Source organism: Dipodomys ordii, unplaced genomic scaffold (genome assembly GCF_000151885.1).
Source record: "Dipodomys ordii isolate 6190 unplaced genomic scaffold, Dord_2.0 Scaffold106, whole genome shotgun sequence".
In the NCBI taxonomy this organism is placed as follows: Eukaryota; Metazoa; Chordata; class Mammalia; order Rodentia; family Heteromyidae; genus Dipodomys; species Dipodomys ordii.
The window spans coordinates 4320081-4341403 of record NW_012267322.1 but is presented as its reverse complement, the minus strand read 5'-3'; the positions used below and the strand labels follow the sequence as shown (position 1 = coordinate 4341403).

At 38.7% G+C, this 21323-nt stretch overlaps 1 protein-coding gene across 2 annotated transcripts in view; it reads left to right on the top strand.

The window, feature by feature from the left end:
* Tox3 (TOX high mobility group box family member 3) overlaps positions 1–19115 on the top strand; it is a 109587-nt gene extending 90472 nt beyond the window's left edge. For both annotated transcript variants that reach the window (XM_013027907.1, XM_013027908.1), the window contains exons 4-7: positions 6931–7200; positions 10810–11037; positions 12562–12642; positions 17154–19115. In XM_013027907.1, coding sequence (XP_012883361.1) covers positions 6931–7200; positions 10810–11037; positions 12562–12642; positions 17154–17825 — 1251 coding nt within the window. In that variant the 3' untranslated portion in view covers positions 17826–19115. The remainder of the gene's footprint in view (positions 1–6930; positions 7201–10809; positions 11038–12561; positions 12643–17153) is intronic.
* The last annotated feature ends 2208 nt before the right edge of the window (positions 19116–21323 follow it).

Below are 21323 nucleotides of genomic sequence, written 5' to 3'. Positions count from 1 at the left end.
CCACTAAGTGTGTGATAATAAATGCTTAAAAACTTTTATTTTGTGCTGGTCCTGGGGCTTGAACCCATGGCAGGAGCACTGTCCCTCAGATGTTTTTTTTTCTTTCTCAAGGTTAGTGCTCTACCATTCGAGCCACAGCTCTACTTCTGGCTTTTTGGTGTTTAGATAGAGAAAAGAGTCTCATAGACTTTCACTCCCAGGCTGGTTTTGAACTTTGATCATCAGATCTCAGCCTCCTGAGTAGCTAGGATTAAAGGTATGAACCACCAGTGTGTGGCTACTCTTGAAAATTGTATTTTGGGAAGAAGCTATTAATTAACTTAGGGACACCTGTTTGCTACAAAACTTTCATGGATAGGTATGTCTGTTTGATGATAACCCTGAGAGTAGCTATTAAGTACAAAGTATTACAGTACAGGAATTTTGATGAATATAGATTTAGTGGTAGGTAGGTCTGTAATTATCATTGGCATGCATTTGGCTTAATGGCATTTGTTTCAGGATCTAATGGGGGTAGAAATATAATAGCTGAGTGTAAGTTTGATTGATTATTGTTAATTTGGATGTGAAATTTTACCATTGGTATAGGACATAGCTAAATAATTGAGCATAAAATTACTGGCTTAAATTTCCTATTTGTAGCTACTCAGATTTATTAATGCAAAGTAATTTTTTATTACAAATAATTATTTAATTACTCCATTTCTCAAGAAATATTGATTAAAACCTAGCACAGTATAAATATATTTAGTCACACTCAATAGCATATTTGGGTTATTTGCTTCTTAATTGGATATTATCCTCTATTATGAAAACCTGATATTGGATTATTACAAAGAATGATTTTGTGTAAGCATAGATACAAGGCGCATTTAACACATTTGCACATGAGATGTAAAAGATCTTTTATGGTGAAACCAACCCTGGTGAAAGGAAAGGCCAGTGTGATGAGTACAAATAGGTAAAATAGAATAGTAATGATAATAGTTGAGGTTAAAAAATGAATTTACAAGTGTGTATCTTACATTTGCAAAAGAAGCAAACAAGTACTTGGTAGAAAGCACCAAGATGATGTTACGATGCTATGTGCTTCCCATCTGAATGAATAAGAGAGATCTAACTATGTAGAGAGGGTAGAGTTTTCTCAGCTTTTCTACTTCCAGAGATTTATCTTTAAATATGACCTGCAGGTATGGTAATATAATATAGTGATTTACACAGTGAAGAGGGTTTTCACCTTTCAGTTCTCTTTCAGTACTGATTCCATGAAGATGAGAGTCTTAGTTTGGGATTAATACATTTTTTCATACCCCTTATTTGTCCTGAATTAAGAGAGGGTGGAACTTTGGCCCCAAGCCTTGAGCAGGACCCAGTGTGTCAAAGATTCTAACAGTATATTACCTCTGTTTCTAGGTATTGATTTGACATTCCATTTGTCATGAGTGATACTAGTTTTTCCTTTAGGTTTATGATCTAAAGTTTCTCTCTTAATATAAAATTATTCAGACTTTAACAGTTCACTCAAATGATTAATATGCAATAATAGACTAGGTTCCTGGTAATTTATGAAAATGATCAACTCCTACCAGTTTTTTGTTTTAGAAAAAAAGTCGAGGACAAAGAGGCCCTTGGATCAGGTAGAGAAAGGATAGCTCATAGGCAGCCTTGTTTTTCCCTAGCATGGTATCACTAGCCTCCCATACCCTTTTCCATAGTGTACGCCTTCATGTTCTGGACTTCGGCACACTTTTGTCTCTGATTGAGATTCTCTGTCCTCTTTTCTGGCTTAGTTAGTTACTCCTCCCTTTGTGCTTTAAACCTCATTGGGTCCTTCTCAGGGAAACATCCCACCATTTCCCTGCCTCTTCCTCTCACCTGATCTGACCCATGTCCAGCTCTGTTGGCTTCCTTCTCATTCCTCAAGCACATCACACACTCTCACACCTTAGAATTCTCATACACCTGGAACGTGCTTTTCCCTGGTTGGTCTCCTGATTGGCCCTTACATACCCTTCACCATCAGGGCACAGGTTACCTTATCTGAGAGGATTTTCTTACTGGCCAAACCAAATGAATCCAACCTACCCCTAGTGCTTTTACTTTTCTGTTTTTTTTGTGTAGAATATTTAGCATTTCTTCATAATATTTACCGCAATTTCAATGTTATTAATGCTCATATTTTCTTTTTAGGGATAGAACGTAGGCTTTAGATATTTACCAGTACAACCCCAGTATCTCAAGAAGGTGATTTCCACAGTATTCATCTAACACAGTAGCTCTCCACAAGAGAGACTTTTGACATTTGCCAGTGTCAAGAGAAAATTTTGATGATCACAGCCTGGTGGTGTAGGGCAGAAAACAGAGATGCTACTAAACATTCTACACTGTACAGTCATTACTGCTGAAGTTTAGAAATTCCTGTGTAATACCATCAATTAAGGAACAAAGTTAGACATAAAAGAGAGAATGAAGGATTGGATGTGTGGGTCAGTTGGAGAGTGCTAGCCAGTGACTGAAAGCTTCGGGTACTAACTTTGAATCCTGGTCTTGGAACTAAAAGAGAGTGGGGGAGGACAGAGAGAGACGGAGACAGAGACAGGGAGAGAGATTTTGTTTTCCCAAATGTTAAGAAATTTGGGAGATGATGTAAGCAAACACATAGAAAATGTAATTGCTAGCTGAAGGGTATATAGCTCAATGTAGAGCTCTTTTCTACCATGAGCTAGGTCCTTGGTTCAGCCTCTAGTACTGAACAAAGAAATTTAAAGAAAATAGGAAGTTGAAAAATATACCAGGTCATGTCAGGCACTAGTGGCTCATACCTGTAGTCCTAGCTACTCAAGAGGCTAAGATCTGAGGATTGCAGTTCAAAGTCAGCCCTGGCAGGAATGTCTGTGAGAATCATCTCCAGGAAACTGGAAGTAGAGCTATAGTTCAAAGTAGTACAGCTCTAGCTTTGAACGTAAAAGCTCAGGGACAGTGCCCAGGCCTTGAGTTCAGGCTCCAAGAACTGTACAAGAAAAAAAAGAAAAGATACCGGGACTAAATTTTATTATTGGATATGATCATGGCAATCTCTTGTAATCCACTTGTTGCTTTACCTTTACGTAATCAGTGGTAACTGTTTAGAGCTATACTTATGGTTATGTAATTCCTTATTATGTAATTACTAGGAAGGAAATTGTTAACTGTTTTGGAAGAGTATATATAAATTATTGTCCTACATTTTGTTATAGTAAATTTTGTCACCTATTCTAACTTCTGTTTAGAGTGATGCTGAAAAGAGTCACATGTAATTTTCACATTTTCAAAGATATAATCATTGGTACATGATAGATAATTAATAAATTCTTTCAAACTGAGTTGATGTTTTTTCTCTTTTAAGTTGGAGTTCTACAATCAAAGAAACCATCCCCTAGAGGTTATTTTCTGGATGGAAAATGATCAGGGGTCCATGATTAAGGATAAGTCTCTCAAAGCAGTTGTTGTTAATCATTGGTAGCCCTAAAGGAGCTTGAATTTCCAAAGACACCCTTTGACCATCAATCTTAGTATACTGTAATCTTTATATGTAGGATGTTATTATCGGATAATGCTAGGCCATGCAACTATTAGCACATTTTGATGCATTGATTATGAGTCAGAGGTTCCTGGAACATATTCTGGAGATCCTTGGGTGTCTTGTGGGCGACAAGAATGAGACAGAATCTTATTTTTGATCTGAAGATAAAGTGGATGTCTCTTGCTTTATCAAGACTTTGGCCTGTACAGAAAGGGTTTTTATACTTCTCCCTGACTGCAGAAGAACACAGTGGAATGTAAAAGGAATGTCTACCATTGAGGCCTGGTGGCATCCTGAGAGTGTAATTTTTCCATTAGCATGAGTCAGTAGCTAACTCAGTAATTTAAGGAATCCATCTTCTCTGTTCAAGAATTGGTACAATAATAATCTCTAATCCAGAGGGCTTTTCAGGAGATTAAATTTAGTTGATACTTGTTAAGTTTAGCACAAATCCTGGCACATACCCAGAAAAAGTTCCTGCTTAGTACAATAAACCTTGGCTGTGCATCAGATGGAGCACTCAGGAAGCCCAGCTTTGTAATCTAGGCCTAAATTGCAGGTGGGACTCAGGAAGTGCTGGTGAAGCCATGAGGGCCTGGCCCTTGGTCTTCTGTTTGTTGGTAAGATTCATCTAAAATGCCATAGCTGATTTTCACAGGCACTGGAACAAAGCAAGCCAAGTAACTTCTCCATTAGTGAGAAGACTGCATAATGGCATTATCATAGTCCAAGGCTATGCTAGTTAACTCATTTGTTATTCTACAGTTGGAACAAATATAATTAAATGTACTAAACACCCCAGTTTATAAATAGTTAAGCATGATATGTATGGAGGCTTAAACTAAGAGGAAGATAGCCTAATTGTCTGTCATTGAGACTAGAAGTGAAATAAGGAACATGGTCAAACTTTAGAAGAACATGGAAAACTGGACCTACAGCCCAGTTGCTGGGTGTACTTTTTTGATAGAGAGCCAATGAAAGGAAAATTAGGACAAACAACATACAATTCACTTTTGTGACTCAAGTGTGCAGAAAGATGCCTACAAAGGCAACACTACCAGTGAGACTCAGGAGAGAGGGATTGTCCTAATATGGGAAACATTATTCTTCAGGATTCTATAGTAATTTAACAATTCTGAAGTTATGAAGACATAGAAAAATTTCTATGTTGAATATTAAGCCCTGTTTAGTTTTTTTTTTTTCCTGAGTCAAAATCTTTGGGATTTGTTTATTATCCTGCCTGGGGCTGGGGAGGAGGTTGCTATCAGTGTTAGGGGATGGAGGCTGAGGAGGGATTTACAGAAGGACCTGTCTACTCCCAACAGGGCAAGGGCCCCAACTAAAATGGTCAGGTTCAAGATGCTATCTATCAACTGAGATTGATAAATAGTGCTCTAGGTAATGCACATAAAGCTAATCTAGTGTGTTTTTTGTTTTGTTTTTGTCAGTCATGGGGCTTGAACTCTGGGCCTGGGTGCTGTCTTTTAGCTTTTCAGCTCAAGACAAGTGTTCTACCACTTGAGCCACAGTGCCACTTTCATTTTTCTGAGTGGTTTATTGAAGATAAAAGTCTCACAGAGTTTCCTGCCCGGACTGGCTTTGAACCATGACCCTCAGATCTCAGCCTCCTGAGTAGCTAGGATTACAGGAGTGAGCCACAGATGCCCAGTGCTAATCTAGTGTTTTGTTTTTGTTTTTTTTTTTAAACTTTCTAAGTGGTGCTGTAGCTCAAGTGGTAGAGCACTTGCCTTGAGCTGAAGAGTACAGGAACAGCGCCTAAGCCGAGTTCAAGCCCCACGACCGACCAAAAATAAAAAATAAAAAGTTAAAAACTTTCTAATACTTTGTAATATGGATTAAAACAGAATGCATCTAACTAGTTTCCTTTAATATAACTTATTACTTACTGGCATTTGTATATTTAATACTAAGAAAGTAAGTGCCTCTATTTAGTTATTTACAATTCGTTCTGTTTTTTTTTTTTAAGAAAAAAAAGAAGAGTTAAGGATTCATAGGCTTGCATATCAAATTAGATTCTGGGTCAGTGGGAATCAAGGAAATTTTGTTTTAGTCAAATCACACTCATTCTAAATGACAAGTCTGAAGGAAATCATTTGAAAAGCATCTCTTCATTTTTGAATTCTTTGGATTTAAAGATGCAGGGAAAGAGAGTTAGCACTAGCCCTAAAGTCTTTTGTAGGATCCCTGCCCACTAAAAGAAAACAGAGAAGGCTAATTTTGAAGTCAGTGATAAAATTTCCAGAGAAAATGAATTCTGATGATCTCCGTGTTCTCTTTAGACATGTTTTTAAAGTCCATTAGGACATTAAATCATGATGAGTTCAACCAAAGAGAACAAAGTAGGTTTAAATGAAAGAAATGGTATCCCATCCACAGGACACGGAATGACTTCCAGATCCCCTTGACAGTGTAATTGAGAATCTGAGCGACCCTCTAGTTAACTGTGAGAGTTGTACAGAAAGGATGCCCTGCAGCAAACAGATGTTGCTCTGGAAACCAAATCTCTCTGCATTTCTCAACCCATCTTCTCAGTATTTCATGTGGGTTCCTGGAAGGATAAAGCTGGGGACTAGCTTTCCTTCCCTCACAGAGCTGGATGGCAGGGAAAGAATCAGTGCTAGGTATGAGAAAGTTGCAAATCAAATGATCAACCCTGAAGAGTTGGTCTCTGCTTCAGCCCTTCCTCTGCCACTATCTTTCTCAATGAGTAACAAGAATTATTAGTCTTTCTTTTTTCAAATATTCCCTCTTCCCTTCCTGCCTCCCTCCCACTTTCCCTCTTTTGCTAATCCAGAGACAACACAATAGTGAAACAGCCTGGCCTACCTGTTTGGATTTTGTTCTTTGACCTTTTAACTTACTTTCTTTCTTTCTTTCTTTCTTTCTTTCTTTCTTTCTTTCTTTCTTTCTTTCTTTCTTTCTTTCTTTCTTTCTTTCTTTCTTATTTTCTTTCTTCTTTTGGCGGGCATGGGGCTTGAACTCTGAGCCTGAGTGCTGTCCTTCAGCTCTTCAGCTCAAGGCTAGCACTCCACCACTTGAGCCACAGTGCCACTTCTGGTTTTCTGAGTGGTTTATTGGAGATAGGTTTCATGGACTTTTCCTGCCTGGGCTGGCTTTGAACCTTGATCCTTAGATCTCAGCTCCCTGAGTTGCTAGGATTCCAGGCTCTGACCTTTTAACTTTCTGACCTGAGTCTTTATATTTAATAAATTTGCTGGGACCATCATCCTGCCATAGATCTATCTTGCCAAAATTTCAACGGGTCAATCTAAGGGACTGCTCACCTTGTAAGTTCATTGACATTTGAGAAAACTAAACTTCTTTTCCCCTTGCCATTGCCTTTGTAGGATCAGAGCCACACACAAGTGTCACAGTACCGTCAGGATCCCTCCTTGATCATGAGGTCCATTGTCCACATGACTGAGGCAGCTCGTTCTGGAATCATGCCTCCTGCCCAGCTCACCACCATCAACCAGTCTCAGCTCAGTACCCAACTCGGCTTGAACTTGGGAGGTGCCAGTATGCCCCACACATCTCCCTCGCCCCCAGCAAGCAAGTCGGCCACTCCCTCTCCTTCCAGCTCCATCAATGAAGAGGATGGTGATGAAGCCAACAGAGTAAGTCAGAGATGACTTAGTGTGGAGACTACCAGAAATCAGCCTCCCCACCCTACTCCCCCAACTTATAGCTGTGATTTTATTCTGTGTTGACTTCTTTTTCCTGTGAAAATGATTTCATTTGAAATATTATTTGAGTTTATGATGGCTTAATTTTTTCCTTAACTTTTATTTTTTCAATGATGGGTCTCACCCAGCAAATTCTATCACCATTTTATGTTTGCATTTGTAGTGATAACCATGTAATTCAGATGTGTGTGGATTCCAGGTGCCTAGGTATACCTAGACTAGATAACCTTGTTGTAAAAGAATACTGTGGCCATATACAATTACTCATTACTATCACCAACTCAGTGCTGTGCATCTACTCTGTTCTTTACATTTTCCTTGGTTCTAGTGATAGAAATATTAATGAGAAGATTGGAATGTAGTTCAGTGGTAGAGTACTTGCCTTTCATATTTAAGACTGGATTCAATGCCCAGTATTGAAAGAGGAAAATAAAAAGATTTATGAGAGAATTACTGCCCAAGGGACTCCCCACTCAGGATGAATAGCAAGGTTTAAAACTAGCTCCAGATGTGATTAGTGGTATAATTGATGGATCTAGTATGCTGAGATTATAATCGATTCTGCTTGGGAGAGTGATTTGAGGAAGACTTTATTGAGAAGGTTGTATTTGAATTAGGTCTAAGAGGATACATAAAAGTTTGTGATGCAGAAGAGAGGCCACCATTGTAGAAAAGGGAACAATGGGGAGTGATGGAAAGTACATGTCAATTTATGACTGTCATCAAGTTTGATATGGGGGAGGAAAGAAATAGAAAAAAAGTTTACCTAAATTTGTGACTTTTTTCTTTTGTTGGTAGTTGAGAGCTGATTAATTATTTGCACAGATGGAAGGCATAAGCAAATTGATGCTTTAGAAAGATAAACTTGACTTTATATAGAATGCATTATAAAGGGAGGGACCAGAGAAAAGGAAATCCATTAGAGGACCCTTTGTTATGTTTTCTTTTATCAGGGAGGAGTAAGTTGGAGGAACCAGATTAATGAGACTTCTGAAAGAGAGAGAGAAAGAGGAGAGAGAGAATGGTGTTATGCTAGAATTTGAAAAAGAGATAGGTTGGATTATCAATAATGTAATGAGTTGGATATCAGTAATGTGAGTATCTTGCTGGAAAAACAGAACTGTTTTCCCCCAATAGGGAAGATGAGTTAGGCACAAACAAATATATTTGTGATCAGAGCTTTGTTTTATAAGGTGAGAAATAATGAACAGCCAGGTCGCAGCTGGCCAATGGGCATTCATTCAAATGGATCCCATTTGCCCCGCTTACACATCCATGAATCCTGCTTACCTCTGAATCAAACTGAAATGTCACATCTTACTAAGGAGAGCCCTTCTCCGTGTCTCCATTTTAACTGAAGGTTGAAATCTTAAGTGGTGATAAGGAATCTAGTTGATTATCTTTAACAACTTAGAAGGAAATTAAAACAAACATTAATTATGTCTCCCTTTGGGTAAAATTATTTCTCCAACTTTACCTACCCTTTTAAATCAACTACACAAAGTTTTTTTTTTGTGTGTGTTTTTGGAGAATTAATCCTGAGCTTTTGTTTAAACCAGAGGATTATTCGTTTCTGGTATATTCTGGTTAGAGCTAAGTCATAGTTTCCCAAGATAGGCATCAAAAGCTGTTGACATTTGAATGCTGATTTACAGGGAATGAAACTTTCAGCTTCTCTCAGTGGAAAAAAGTTGCATGGGAAACTGACACTGATCAGGCTACTATTGACAATAACAGTGCCAAGTTTTCTTCCAGGAAAAGAATATATTTGTTTAATTCAATTAGAAAAAATGTGTGTGTGTGTGTGTGTGTGTGTGTGTGTGTGTATTTCATTGAACGAAAATTTGGTTCCAATTCCCTTGCAAGCTCAGATCCATTAAGTAGAGTTAAGCAAGTTCCATTTATGCTGAGAACTTAATAAAAAAGACTCTGGGGTCTATAGAATTACTTAGTGTAAGTTATGAAAACTGCCTTTTTGATGAAGAGGTGAGGTACATCTCAACACATTTAATCCACTTTTACCAAGTGTGGGTGGTCTAAGCCCTCAAGCAGTGCAAATCTATTAGGCACTTAGGTTTTGTAATGATTTGATGGTTTATAACTTTCCAAAAGGAGTTAGTTCTCAGTGTTCTTTAAGAATCTTAGAAGTTGGATTAAGTTTCAAATGAGTTTCATTCAGAATATAATACTATCTAGGAATATTTGATTTAGGATTCAAGTCCATCAAAAGTCAGTCTGTTCTGTTAATATCTTGAATATGTCTCCATTGATCTTGCCCAAGCTTGACTGTGTGTGTGTACGTGTGCATGTATGTGTGTGTGTGTGTGTGTGTGTCTGGATCCCAGGGCTTAAAATGAGGGTCTTGAACACTTGCTTGGATTTCTTATATACTACTGGCTGTCAACCACCTGTACTACACTTTTAGTCCAGCATTTTATTAGTTAATGAGAGACTCCATTGTATCCCACATTTTTCTGCCCAGGCTTTCTTTGAACCTCAATCCTCTAGGTCTCAGTCTCCCATGTAGCTCGGATTTTATAGGCATGAGCCATCAGTGTCTTGATTCAAGTTTGGCTTTTAAAACAGATTTTACTACACACTTCAGGATTCTTGATGAAATTAACTTCAGTTATCTTCAGCATGGTCATTTTGTAATCTGGAGGAGAAAAAAGAAGGTCAATAAAGCATATCCTTGCTTCTCTGATAAATATGATCAGTAAAAGTAGATGTTGGCGGAAAGTGAGAAGGATGTGAATGTGGCATTTTATGCCTCACTATATTTCTCCTTGTGATTTCAGAATACATGTTGTGGATATGTGTTGGCTTCCATGGAAGCCTTCTTATGGGCATATCCACCAAAACAGCTTCTGACTTGTCTTCTTGTTAGTGTTAGTGACTTTTCATGATTGACTATTGTGCTTTCATAGATTTTTAATCTCATGAAAAGAATCAATTTCTATATTTCAGGTAGAAACATTTTATGTCTCTCATTTTGTTAGAAACTTATTGTTATTATAGAAAATAACAATGACCTTTCTTTTACTGTGCAAGTGTGGTGATTGTAGCTAATTTTGAATTGAGTTTTCAGAGCTTCATTATCAAGGTAACATTCTGATAAAAGAAAGAAAATCACCCTTAGAAAGAAATTATTCAGAACATACAGACATATACTCACTAAAATCCACACTCATTTAAAATATCTGGATGTGACCAGTATCTCAATATTCTTTGATTTTTGTTTCTAACCTTCTGTAAATGTAAAATATTTTCCTTGTGTGTGCACGTTTTTCATTACCCATAATTGCCATTTAGAGCCAAAGTTGTGAATGTATTGAAGATACTTCTGGGTCTCATTAATCAATGTTCTAAATGCTAATCTCTGCTGTCCAGTTAACTCTAAGCAAATTTGCTCCTCCCCGGCTTTTGGTGGTGATTCATAGTTAACAAAACGTTCAGAGAGCAGTCATGGATCGGAATAAGTCTTGCTGCATTCCCTTGCAAGTACATTTCAGGCAGTGAATTTTTCTTCCTGCTTTACAGGCCATCGGAGAGAAAAGAACAGCTCCAGATTCTGGCAAGAAGCCCAAGACTCCAAAGAAAAAGAAAAAGAAAGATCCCAATGAGCCACAGAAGCCAGTATCAGCATATGCCCTGTTTTTCAGAGACACACAGGCTGCAATTAAAGGCCAGAATCCCAATGCAACCTTTGGTGAGGTCTCAAAAATTGTAGCATCTATGTGGGACAGCCTTGGAGAAGAACAGAAGCAGGTGAGACAAAGACTATCAGGGCTATTTATTTTAAAACAACTGGAGTAGCCCTTACACTTTTTGGGGATACCCTTCTCTAGTACAACTGCTTCTTAGAAAGGCTTTGTCTAAGCTATGGAATTAAAACACACATGCAAATAAATCCAAACGAGTCTCTATATCGATTTCTTAGTCCGTTTAAGGATGTATGTTCAGAATCCATTCACAGGAGGGCTAGAAGAAATCCAGGCAGTAGCCTGCAAGCATAAACTTTTGATGATAATCTTTTTCATTTTAAATAACGTGGAATTTTTTCCCCTTTGTTCAAAAAGGGTCCTACAAAGGGATTAGGTCCATCCTGCTTGCTTTTCCATTGATCATCTTTCTGAACCCTTGCGCTTTCCTGGTGGGTTTCCAAACTTTGAAGCTGCCTCTGCATGCCTCATTATTGTCACTGGGCATTTGAAATTTTATTCCAGGTTCATTTTAAAGCTTGGCAGTGTGAGAGATATTCAGAGATTAGCCATGCTGGTGGGAGATAACTTCCTGAGGGGCCTAGTCTCTTCTTCTTCCCCTCAAAACTCCTCCACACAATGAAGAGAGAGAGAGAAAAAAAAACCCACAACAAAATAGGTTCCTTGGGGACTGGCCCTCTTGTGCTCCTTGCATGAAACTTCAATCACCATTCATAAGACTTAACTTTTAATAGATCCACAAAAGAATAGCCCCCTATTAGTGGTAATGTAGGATAATTGTTGAAAGATAGAAGAGTGGAAAATCCTTGAATTTTCTTGATCCACTGGAAACTTACTCTGGAAGCATGTTTCAGTGGGGTGATGAAACTATGGAATTTTCCTGTTGGCTTGTCATGAACTTATTAAATGTCCAGCAGACTGGTTTTCTATTGCCAGTGTGGAATGCTAGAAAACAGACAAGCTGGGTCCTTGAACTTCCATACTCTGGAGAAAAAGAGAGTTCCAGTTTACTCCAATTCCTTGCCATTTAAGGAGCCCAAATCATGTTTAGTGTACTGGGAATGCATTGTGTAATTCATGGATCTCACAAGTGAAAATCTTCCCCTCTCGTATTATTTTGGATTTCTCTTTGTCTCCAAAGGAAACTCCAGGTTGAATGGCCTTCATGCTTTCTCACTGAGCTTCACACTGTACCAATTGTAGTGATTTGTCTTCAGTGCTCTGATTTGATAGTTCAGGAATACATGTGAGAGGAAGATGACGTTGGTAGAGACAGCCATTCTTTCCCAGAATTGGAGCTGTGGGCAACAAAGCTTATTCCTGCTCCCTTATTTACTGCATTAGCATGAGGCCATCAACTCTTGTTCTCAAGTAAACACTCAAATTCTGCTCCTGTGCTAGTGGCTGGGTTTGGTTTTAGTATCTATGTGTGTATGTGTAACATTTAGAAATCAAAGCCAGGGGACCAACTTTTTCAGTGAGTTGTGTTTTTATGGCCTAATCTGTGCAGCAGTTTTTGTAGCTGAGAATTTATAGGCTAAAGGTGGTCCTAATTGTGGTCTTTTAACAGGTCTATAAAAGGAAAACGGAAGCTGCCAAGAAAGAATACCTGAAGGCCCTGGCTGCATACAGGGCCAGCCTCGTTTCTAAGGTAAACCAGTGTGCCATGTAGAAAGTAGCCTGCAAGTGCTGGAAACTAAATACAATTCCCCTAATAGCTGATGAAAGAGCTTCCCAAACAACTCAAACTTGTTTCCATTAGAGATTCCCTGGATGATGCTGACAGAAACCATAGGAGTTCATTTAAGCCTCAGAATCTAAGTTGTCTCTAAAATTTTAGAGTCACTGATCTGTATAGAAGCACATGTAGCTATGTAGGTAAACATCTCCTACTGTTTTGTTTTGTTGGGTTTTTTGGTCAAGGATTGGGATCTGTGTCAGTGTCCTCTATTTAAAACCTGCACATTGATCAAGATGCATTGTACTTATAAACTGACATGTTGAGTTGAAATGCCTTTGTACAATGACTTACCAGTAATTAGTAATTAGGTAGACAGACAGATGGATGGACAGATAAAATCTGGAGGCTGCCGACTGCAGTGGCTCACACCTGTAGTCTGAGACTTTTGGAGGCTGAGATAGAAGGATCACCAGATTGGATCCAGCCTGGCCTACATAATGAGATCTTGTCTTCAGAATTTTTTTAAAAAACTGGGAGATAGGTTTGTAAGGCGTTTTCCCACATCTATCTCTCCAGTGGTTATATTATCATAATAGGTAATGGTACATTTTTGATCAAGCTGTTCCACTTCATATGAATAAATCTCATCATTATTTAAGGTAAAATGATGCTCTAAGTACTCAGACAAAACGTATATGCATTATGCATGGAATATACAGTGGTCTCTGCTGTATCAAAAACATGCTAATACCCCAAAGCAAATGCCACTCTAGATAATTATTACCTTTATTCAAAAGGACTGTGAGCTATTATACTACTTATTTATTAAAATTTTCAGTGTTTGGTATCAAAGTTAAGCCTGATGATGCTAGCCAACTGCTCCACCACTATGCTGCACCCAGCCTCAAGCTCTTCTGTTATTTTAACAATTAATTAACCTTGTCTTGCCTTCCTAGTATTTAAACAGGCTTTAGGGAGGATAGTTAGAAGTAGTGGATTTCTACTATTAATAAATTTCTTCAGGGAAGTTTAGATGCAATTTTATGGTTGTTTTCTTGAATATACATAGGGCTTTGAGCCACATTCAAATGTTCTGCTCCTTTTTTTCTCCTTTCTCTGTCTCTCTCTCTCACCCTCCAGTGCCAGGCTTGAACTCAGGACCTCTCTTGGCTTTTTCATTCATGGCGGGTGCTCCACTTTGGCCATGCTTCCACTTCTAGCTTTTTGCTGGGAAATTTGTCTGCCTGATCTGGCTTTGAACCTTGATTCTCAGATCTCACCATCCTCAGTAATTTAGGATTATAGGCATGAGCCACGGGTGCCCAGCCTGACCCATTTCTTATACAAAGCTATTCAGACTCACAGGACTAGAGGTCCTTCTGCCTTTGCGATAGCTCTCGGGACACTTACTGCTTCATTGGAAATAGATAAATGCATCAGGTCAGTAGCAAACTTTGTCCTGAGATTGTGGAAGGTACCTTTTAGAAAGCTATACTGATCCTGAACTCATTTTCACTGGGCAAATTGTGTGGGCTACTAATTAGCGAGCAAAGGGATCGTTGGTGATTAATTAGATGGAGTGCAGTGAATGGAGTACCTGTGCATGAACTTCTTAAGTGGATTGTGTGTTCATTCATTTACTCAAAAGCAGGTGTAGGTCATCTTTATACATTAGAACATGAATAAATGACCATACCTGGATTTGCACAAAGAACCACTGCCTCAAATGGAAATGGCAACAACTATTATTAGGCTCATCAAGTCTGTGACTGTGTTAGAAGGGATTACTTAAAACTTACACATTATGACTAAAATCAGGATTTAGAAATGTTTCTCAGTGGGTATCAGTGATCCTAAAACTCCCAACAGAAGAAACTTTAAAAAGAATAAATTTAAAATACTGTTCTAAAAAAAATCAGTAAGTGCTGTTTGCAAGGATGTTGAATTTATATTCCAAGACCTGGGAGGTAACTGGAATGGCCCTTGGGGAGTCCAAAGTTTGCAGTAGCTGCTATGACTGTGGCCTCACCGGAAACAGCATCTCATCGTACATTAGACCACATTTGAAGAAATGGCTGAGCTTAATGGTAGAGTACATGCTTAACATCTGAGCATGCACAAGGTCCAGGCCATCCCCAGAACTCTTAGCTCCAAAATAGGCTCTATTTCAGACCTCAAAACTTAAGAGTTGGTGATTAGTTGGTTGCTCTCCAGAACACTGCTTCCATAATGACAAAGACTGACTGTCAAAGCTATTAGAATCATTAAAAGAATTTGGGAGAAGAACATTTGGGGAAGTTTGATTTTAGAATTTGAATATAAGAACCATGATTTATGGGATCATACTGCTCATACAAAGCATCATAAAATTGATGTAATTGTATAATTTATGCAATTCTAATCTCTTTACCTACCCAAAAGGTGAAATTACAGGAAGCAAGCTTTTAGCTCCACATGAAGAAAAAATTCTAGGATTGCCTCATATGTTTGTGTACTTAGGCAAAGATGTGCAGAGGCTAGGGCTCCCTCCCTTAAGATGGGTGTCTTGCTGTCACTTTTAGTCTTCAAAGAAATGAGTAGCTACTTACTATTAAATGAAAAGAAGTAAACATGGTAGGAGGGAGGAAATCTCCACTCCCTTGCCCATCTCCATTTCTCATTAAAGCACAATGACAAGTGTCAAAATATAGGTGTCCTTTGTGGGTTTGTCCTTAAAATGAGCTTAGTGCCTTTTAAATAGAAAAGTATGTAAGAGTTACGTACATATTTATATGTACAAAATTTGGTATTCTGTTTTATGGTCAGGTGATGATCTTCGAGATCATTTTGAGTATGTGTGGGCATTTCATTGTCCTAAGACAGTAAAACAGGACTTTTAGAAATAAGCAGTCCACCTTGGGTATGTGTAATAGAGAGAGCTGTCCATGAAAGGCTCTGTCTGACAGTAACAATATATTGAAAGAAGCCTATAGAAATAGAAACTTTGTATACATTGGTTAACTTCATCCATATAAAGTTATGTTCAGGTTTCTTCCCATAGCAAGACTTTCAAATCTGTTAAAGAAAACCAGAAGTATCAAAGTCATTTAAGGTAGGGGATGGCCAGTCTATGCCTTTAAGGTACTCCCACTGTGTTTAATTACCCCTGATTTTGTGAAAAGTGAAAGAGTAGTCTTTAAGGTGAAATCTTCTAATCACTGTTGCATCTGTAAAGAAATTTATTTTTGCAGAAGTAGTAATGTTATTTTAGCACAACATGGAACTGGTAGTTTCTTTCCATGTTGAGCCTAGATTTGCTAGGCATAGTGTAGCAGGTTCTTAGTGTGGAGTGCTGGAATCCATCTCCTTATCCCTACCCCTGACCCAAAGCTCCTTTGGTAAGTTCTGGAGATCTTTGAAAGCAGTTGGCAAGCCTAGAGCAATTCGAAAATGGTGGAGTACTTCAGTTTAGTATCTCTGAGGAATCCAATTATGTTTTTCTTATAACTGAGTGAGCACAGTTATAAATAATTAATGTGAACATGGGGTTTTGTGATGTTTTCTATTACTAGTAGTTTTGTGGTGGTGGTAGTTGTTAATTAATGGAAATAGCTAACGTAAACTAAGTGTTTTCTAAGGGCCAGTCACTGTTCTAAATGTTTAACACGAGTTAATTTAGTTCTTAGAACCTCTGCTCAAGGTCAGTAACATATCGTGCCATGTTACAGATAAGAAAACCGGGTACTAAAGGGTGAGTTAATGTCCCCCAAAGCACAGAAGTACCCCATTATCTCACTGGGTTTAGACTCAAGCAGTCTATACCCCATTCCTTTCCATAAATACTACCTTAATAGTATGGTTAGTAGGGGCCTAAATGCTGAGGAATTACTGCTCTTTAGTATGTGTATTGTTTATCTTTTGCCCGATAGTGATGTGTCACACTCAGCCACAGAGTCCAGTGACTTACACAGATAAGCATTTCTCTCCTGAGTGTGTCAGTAGCTGGATGGGTCTTTGAATCTAGTCCTGCTCTTCTCTCTTGGGGTCAGCTTGTGAGTTGCGGGAGAGGTGGCCTCACTCATTTGGACGCAGGGAGTTGGCATGCTGGCAGCAGAGCTGGTTCTCAAGTGCAACAGTTGGGCCACATGTCTGTCCTTAGCACATGATGGCAGCCTTGGCAAGAGGGAGTGGGAGAGTGCACAGAGCCTTGAGGACTCAGCTTGGAATTGGACACTGCTGCTTCTGTATTGTTCCGGTGACTGAAGCAGAGGCATTAGATCAACCCAGGTTCAAGGAGGGAGGAAATCTGACTCTGCTTCGGTTAAAAGCTGAACAGTCACACAATACTGACACCATCCTTGGAGACAGGGAGACGTGACTAATAGTGGTGATCATTCAAGTCAATCTCTACTTCTTAAAATATTTAGATATGTTAAATACAGAGAGATTATAATGTTCTGGAACTTTCTTCACACCTCCCTCCCCTCCCTCACCACCTGCAGGCTGCCGCTGAATCAGCAGAAGCCCAGACCATTCGTTCTGTGCAGCAGACCCTGGCGTCAACCAATCTGACATCCTCTCTCCTCCTGAACACTCCGTTGTCTCAACATGGAACAGTTCCAGCCTCACCTCAGACTCTCCCGCAGTCCATCCCTAGGTCGATCGCTCCCAAACCTTTAACCATGAGACTCCCCATGAGCCAGATTGTCACATCGGTCACCATTGCCGCCAACATGCCCTCGAACGTTGGGGCTCCGCTGATCAGCTCCATGGGGACACCCATGGTGGGCTCAGCAGCCTCTGCCCAGGTGAGCCCTTCCGTACAAACCCAGCAGATGCAACAGATGCAACAGCAGCAGCTGCAGCAGCACCAGATGCAGCAGCAAATCCAGCTGCAGCAGCAGCATTTCCAGCACCACATGCAGCAGCACCTGCAGCAGCAGCAGCACCTCCAGCAGCAGATCAACCAGCAGCAGCTGCATCTCCAGCTGCAGCAGCTGCAGCACATGCAGCACCAGCCTCAGCCTTCTCCCCGGCAGCACTCGCCTGTCACCTCTCAGCTCACATCCCCCATCCCTGCCCTCGGGAGCCCCCAGCCAGCCTCACAGCAACACCAGTCGCAAATCCAGTCTCAGACACAGACTCAAGTATTACCACAGGTCAGTATTTTCTGAAGAGGACGCATGTGGCCAGGTGGATTTGCGTGCATGGAAGAGGAGAGTGGCAAGGGAAATGAAGGAAGGCAGACAGGGCTGAAAGTTGTGCAGTTGGTCTTGGTTATGCAGAAATGTGTAACAGGTTGACCGGTCCTCTCCAGTGTCTATTAGATAGGCAATAAGACTGAAGTGTAGCTGGGTGACACCTTGTAGATGACTATTAAAATCATTGTTGAAACAAGGAAAGCTGTGCTCTTTTTATGTGATGCCTTTTTTATTTATTCAGGCTTTACCTACAATATGTGAATCAAACTGTTTAATGAATCCTCCACTATACTGATGACTAGAAACTGGCCTGAGTCATAGAAAATGGCCTTATTCTTCCAGAAGTGAGTCAACTATACTTGCAGGCTATTGGAACTTCCAAAGCCCTCACAGTTAAATTAAATAAGTTAATTAATTAAAGCACAGTTGTAACTACCTGAAATAGGAAGATCCAGTTTCATACAAACATTTGTATGATGTGAATAGTTGATGGCATTTTTTGTCATGAAAAAAAAGTTAATGTAAATCACAGACTTTTGCCAAAGCTCTTATTTTTTTTCCTAAATCTCTCCAGAAAGAGAAAATAATAATAAATGCAAGTGATTAGATTCAATTATTGACTGATTTTCACTTTTTATCCATGACTTTCTCCAAATCAAGCTGCAGTATATATTGAAACAGTATCGAAGGACCACTGCTAGCACAGATGTTCATTGCAATTAGAGGAAAAGAAATGTGAATCCTATATTCCGTGTTAGGAGTGACAAGGTTCGGGAAAAAAATTTAAAAAATTAAAAAACACTGTATTTTTAAAAGGGAAATGCACTTAAATGAAGACACTTATTTCAAAAGTTAAGATTTAAAAAGAAAAAATGCAAGAGTTTTTATTATGATGTAATACCGGTAGAATATTTAAAAGGCACACTTACATCTGAATAATCAATGTAAATATTTTCTTTCCAAGTTGTAAGTTTTCATATAATGTGTTGTAAAGTTTTCCTAAACGAGGCTTTAACGTAAACACTGGTGACATAAACCATTCATTGCTATGTTGCTTATTGTGTTTTTATGCTGTTTTATACTTTTTTATGAGTTACGGACGATAGCGGCGATTAAGTTGTTTGTATTTTGCTTAACTAAAACAAAATGCTTTTATCTTGCTATAGAATAAACACATTTCAGTAAAAACTGTGGACTGTATTTTGATGCAACAACAAGAAAAAAAATGTTCCCTTTTCAAATAAAATGGTATGTCAAATTTCACTTTGGTTCCTTGAATACGCGTTAACATGGGGGAAATATGGCATTGGACACCTTTTGTTTGAGCCCAAGTACCATCTTTCATTTCCATTTGGAAATGGCTAAAATGATTTTGGATTTTAAAACCAGGGCCCTGTCAGGCACTAGTGGCTCACGCTTGTAATTCTAGTTACTCAGGAGGCTGAGATTTGGGGATCAAAGTTCAAAGCCAGCTTGGGCACCAAATTTCTTGAGACTCTTACCTCCAGTTAACCACCAAAAAGCTGGAAGTGGATATGTGGCTTGAGTGGAAAAGCCATATAAGAGGCAAAAGGCCCTGAGTTCAAGCCTTAGTACTGGCACAAAACGAACAAAAAAAACCAGGGCCTTTAAAACAAAAAGGGGAAATCTTTTTATAACTGTCGTTTTTGTTACGATATAAGTTAAAGGTAAATGCAGGGGGGGAAAGCAGTTGTCTTCCACGTGGATCTAGAACTTTCATCATGTTGCCCTTAAAGTTAATGATAAATCCTAATTTTAAGGCCAAAATAATTACTTCAGAGACCATTCACCCCCCCTTTTTTTTTCTCTATAGTGGTTTCTTTTTGAGAGCTGTGTGACCAGGATCCCAGTTGTCTTGAATGATTAATTACAGCATCTGTCCTGTCAGAAGCTATAATGAAGAGGTCTTGATAAAAATTGCAAATTACCACTGGCAACAGTCTTAAACTGCTTATGATAAAATGAAAATTAAAAACAGCAAGTGTCAACCCTGACCAGAATGGTAATCTAGAAAGAATGAGGGGTGTGCAGGGTGCTGTCTGTAGCTACTGTGTACAAGACATTCAAAAATAATAGAATATGGATTCCTCAAAGTTGTTGTATTTCAAAGAATTATTTACTGTCTGTTGTGGGTTATGAATAATGAATTCAGCTTTCAATATTTCATAATCCTCTCATACTCTGTATTATGTACAAATATTGAACAGCAAGAAATTCTAATTATAAATTTATAGATTTCTTGCTGTAGAAAAATTTATGTCTAAATTGAAGCTTTTCATAAGATGTATTAGTTGACAGGTATCAGTGTTCAAGCAGTCCTAGAAAGAGGCCTAATCACATCTACAAGGAATACTTGTATTCCACAAAGAAATGATCTGCTCATATCAGATCCATCAGAAGCTAAGTTTTTGATGGTAAAAGATTTCCTGTGAATTGAAACTTAACATTACGTAAAAATAAGAACCATTTTATATTCTGCTGTGAAACCTTTAGACAAATGTCTTCAAAATTAATTGCTAAACTACATGTGACAGTAATTGTGTATTAGTTCTGTAACTGTCATTTTGAAAAACCCATGAAGTATTGCTTGGGAAAAAAATGTCACTAGTGATAAGACTTAATTGCAAATGAAGTCTGTTTTCAACTGTTTGCAGTTAAGAGGCAGGTGTTGTAACGTCTATTAAATGATTTTTATAAATCTTAGGTTTTCATCACATTTGATTAAATGCTGCTATGCCACTGACGGGCAATTCTAGCAAAAACAAAAAAAAGATAGTTTAATGACTGTGGTTGAACGAAACTGATCACCAGGCAAACAACAAGAAAAGAAAAACTGTATATTTAAGACGTGAAAAGGGCTGAATCATGAAAAAGAACTCCCTCAGCCTTGTCACTAAATTGTTTTTCTCAGGATTCACAAAAGAGCATATTATGAATCACTTAGTAGCTTAATTTATACATGTGACTGGTTTCTATTCTTGAGACTGAAGTAGTTCTTGGTATACTTGCTTTTGTTCAGGGTAATGAAAGGTGGAGTCTGATTGGTGTAGATCTCTTAAGTAGATATTAACAGGGCTCTCCCCCACACCCCACCTCCATTTCGAACCACACACACACACACACACACACACACACACACACTTTGTCTCTCCCCCTGCTGTGGGGACATTATTTCATTAGTTTAGCTACACATGTTCTTTTTCTGTGTTAACCTGTATTGCCATATGATAAAAGAACATAAGTTTGTATTTTTTGCTGACATGGGGTCATTAGTTTCCGACTTAAAGAACAAAAGCTTAAATGCCTTTGTGCAGCATAATTTCTGCCATATATTACCACCTGACGGAGGTTGAAGTCTTTCTAGACAGATGGATTAATATCTCAAGTTGAAGTAGGAGTCCCCTGCACATCCATTCAGCGGGCTTTCAACATCTGAATGGTTTCTTTCCC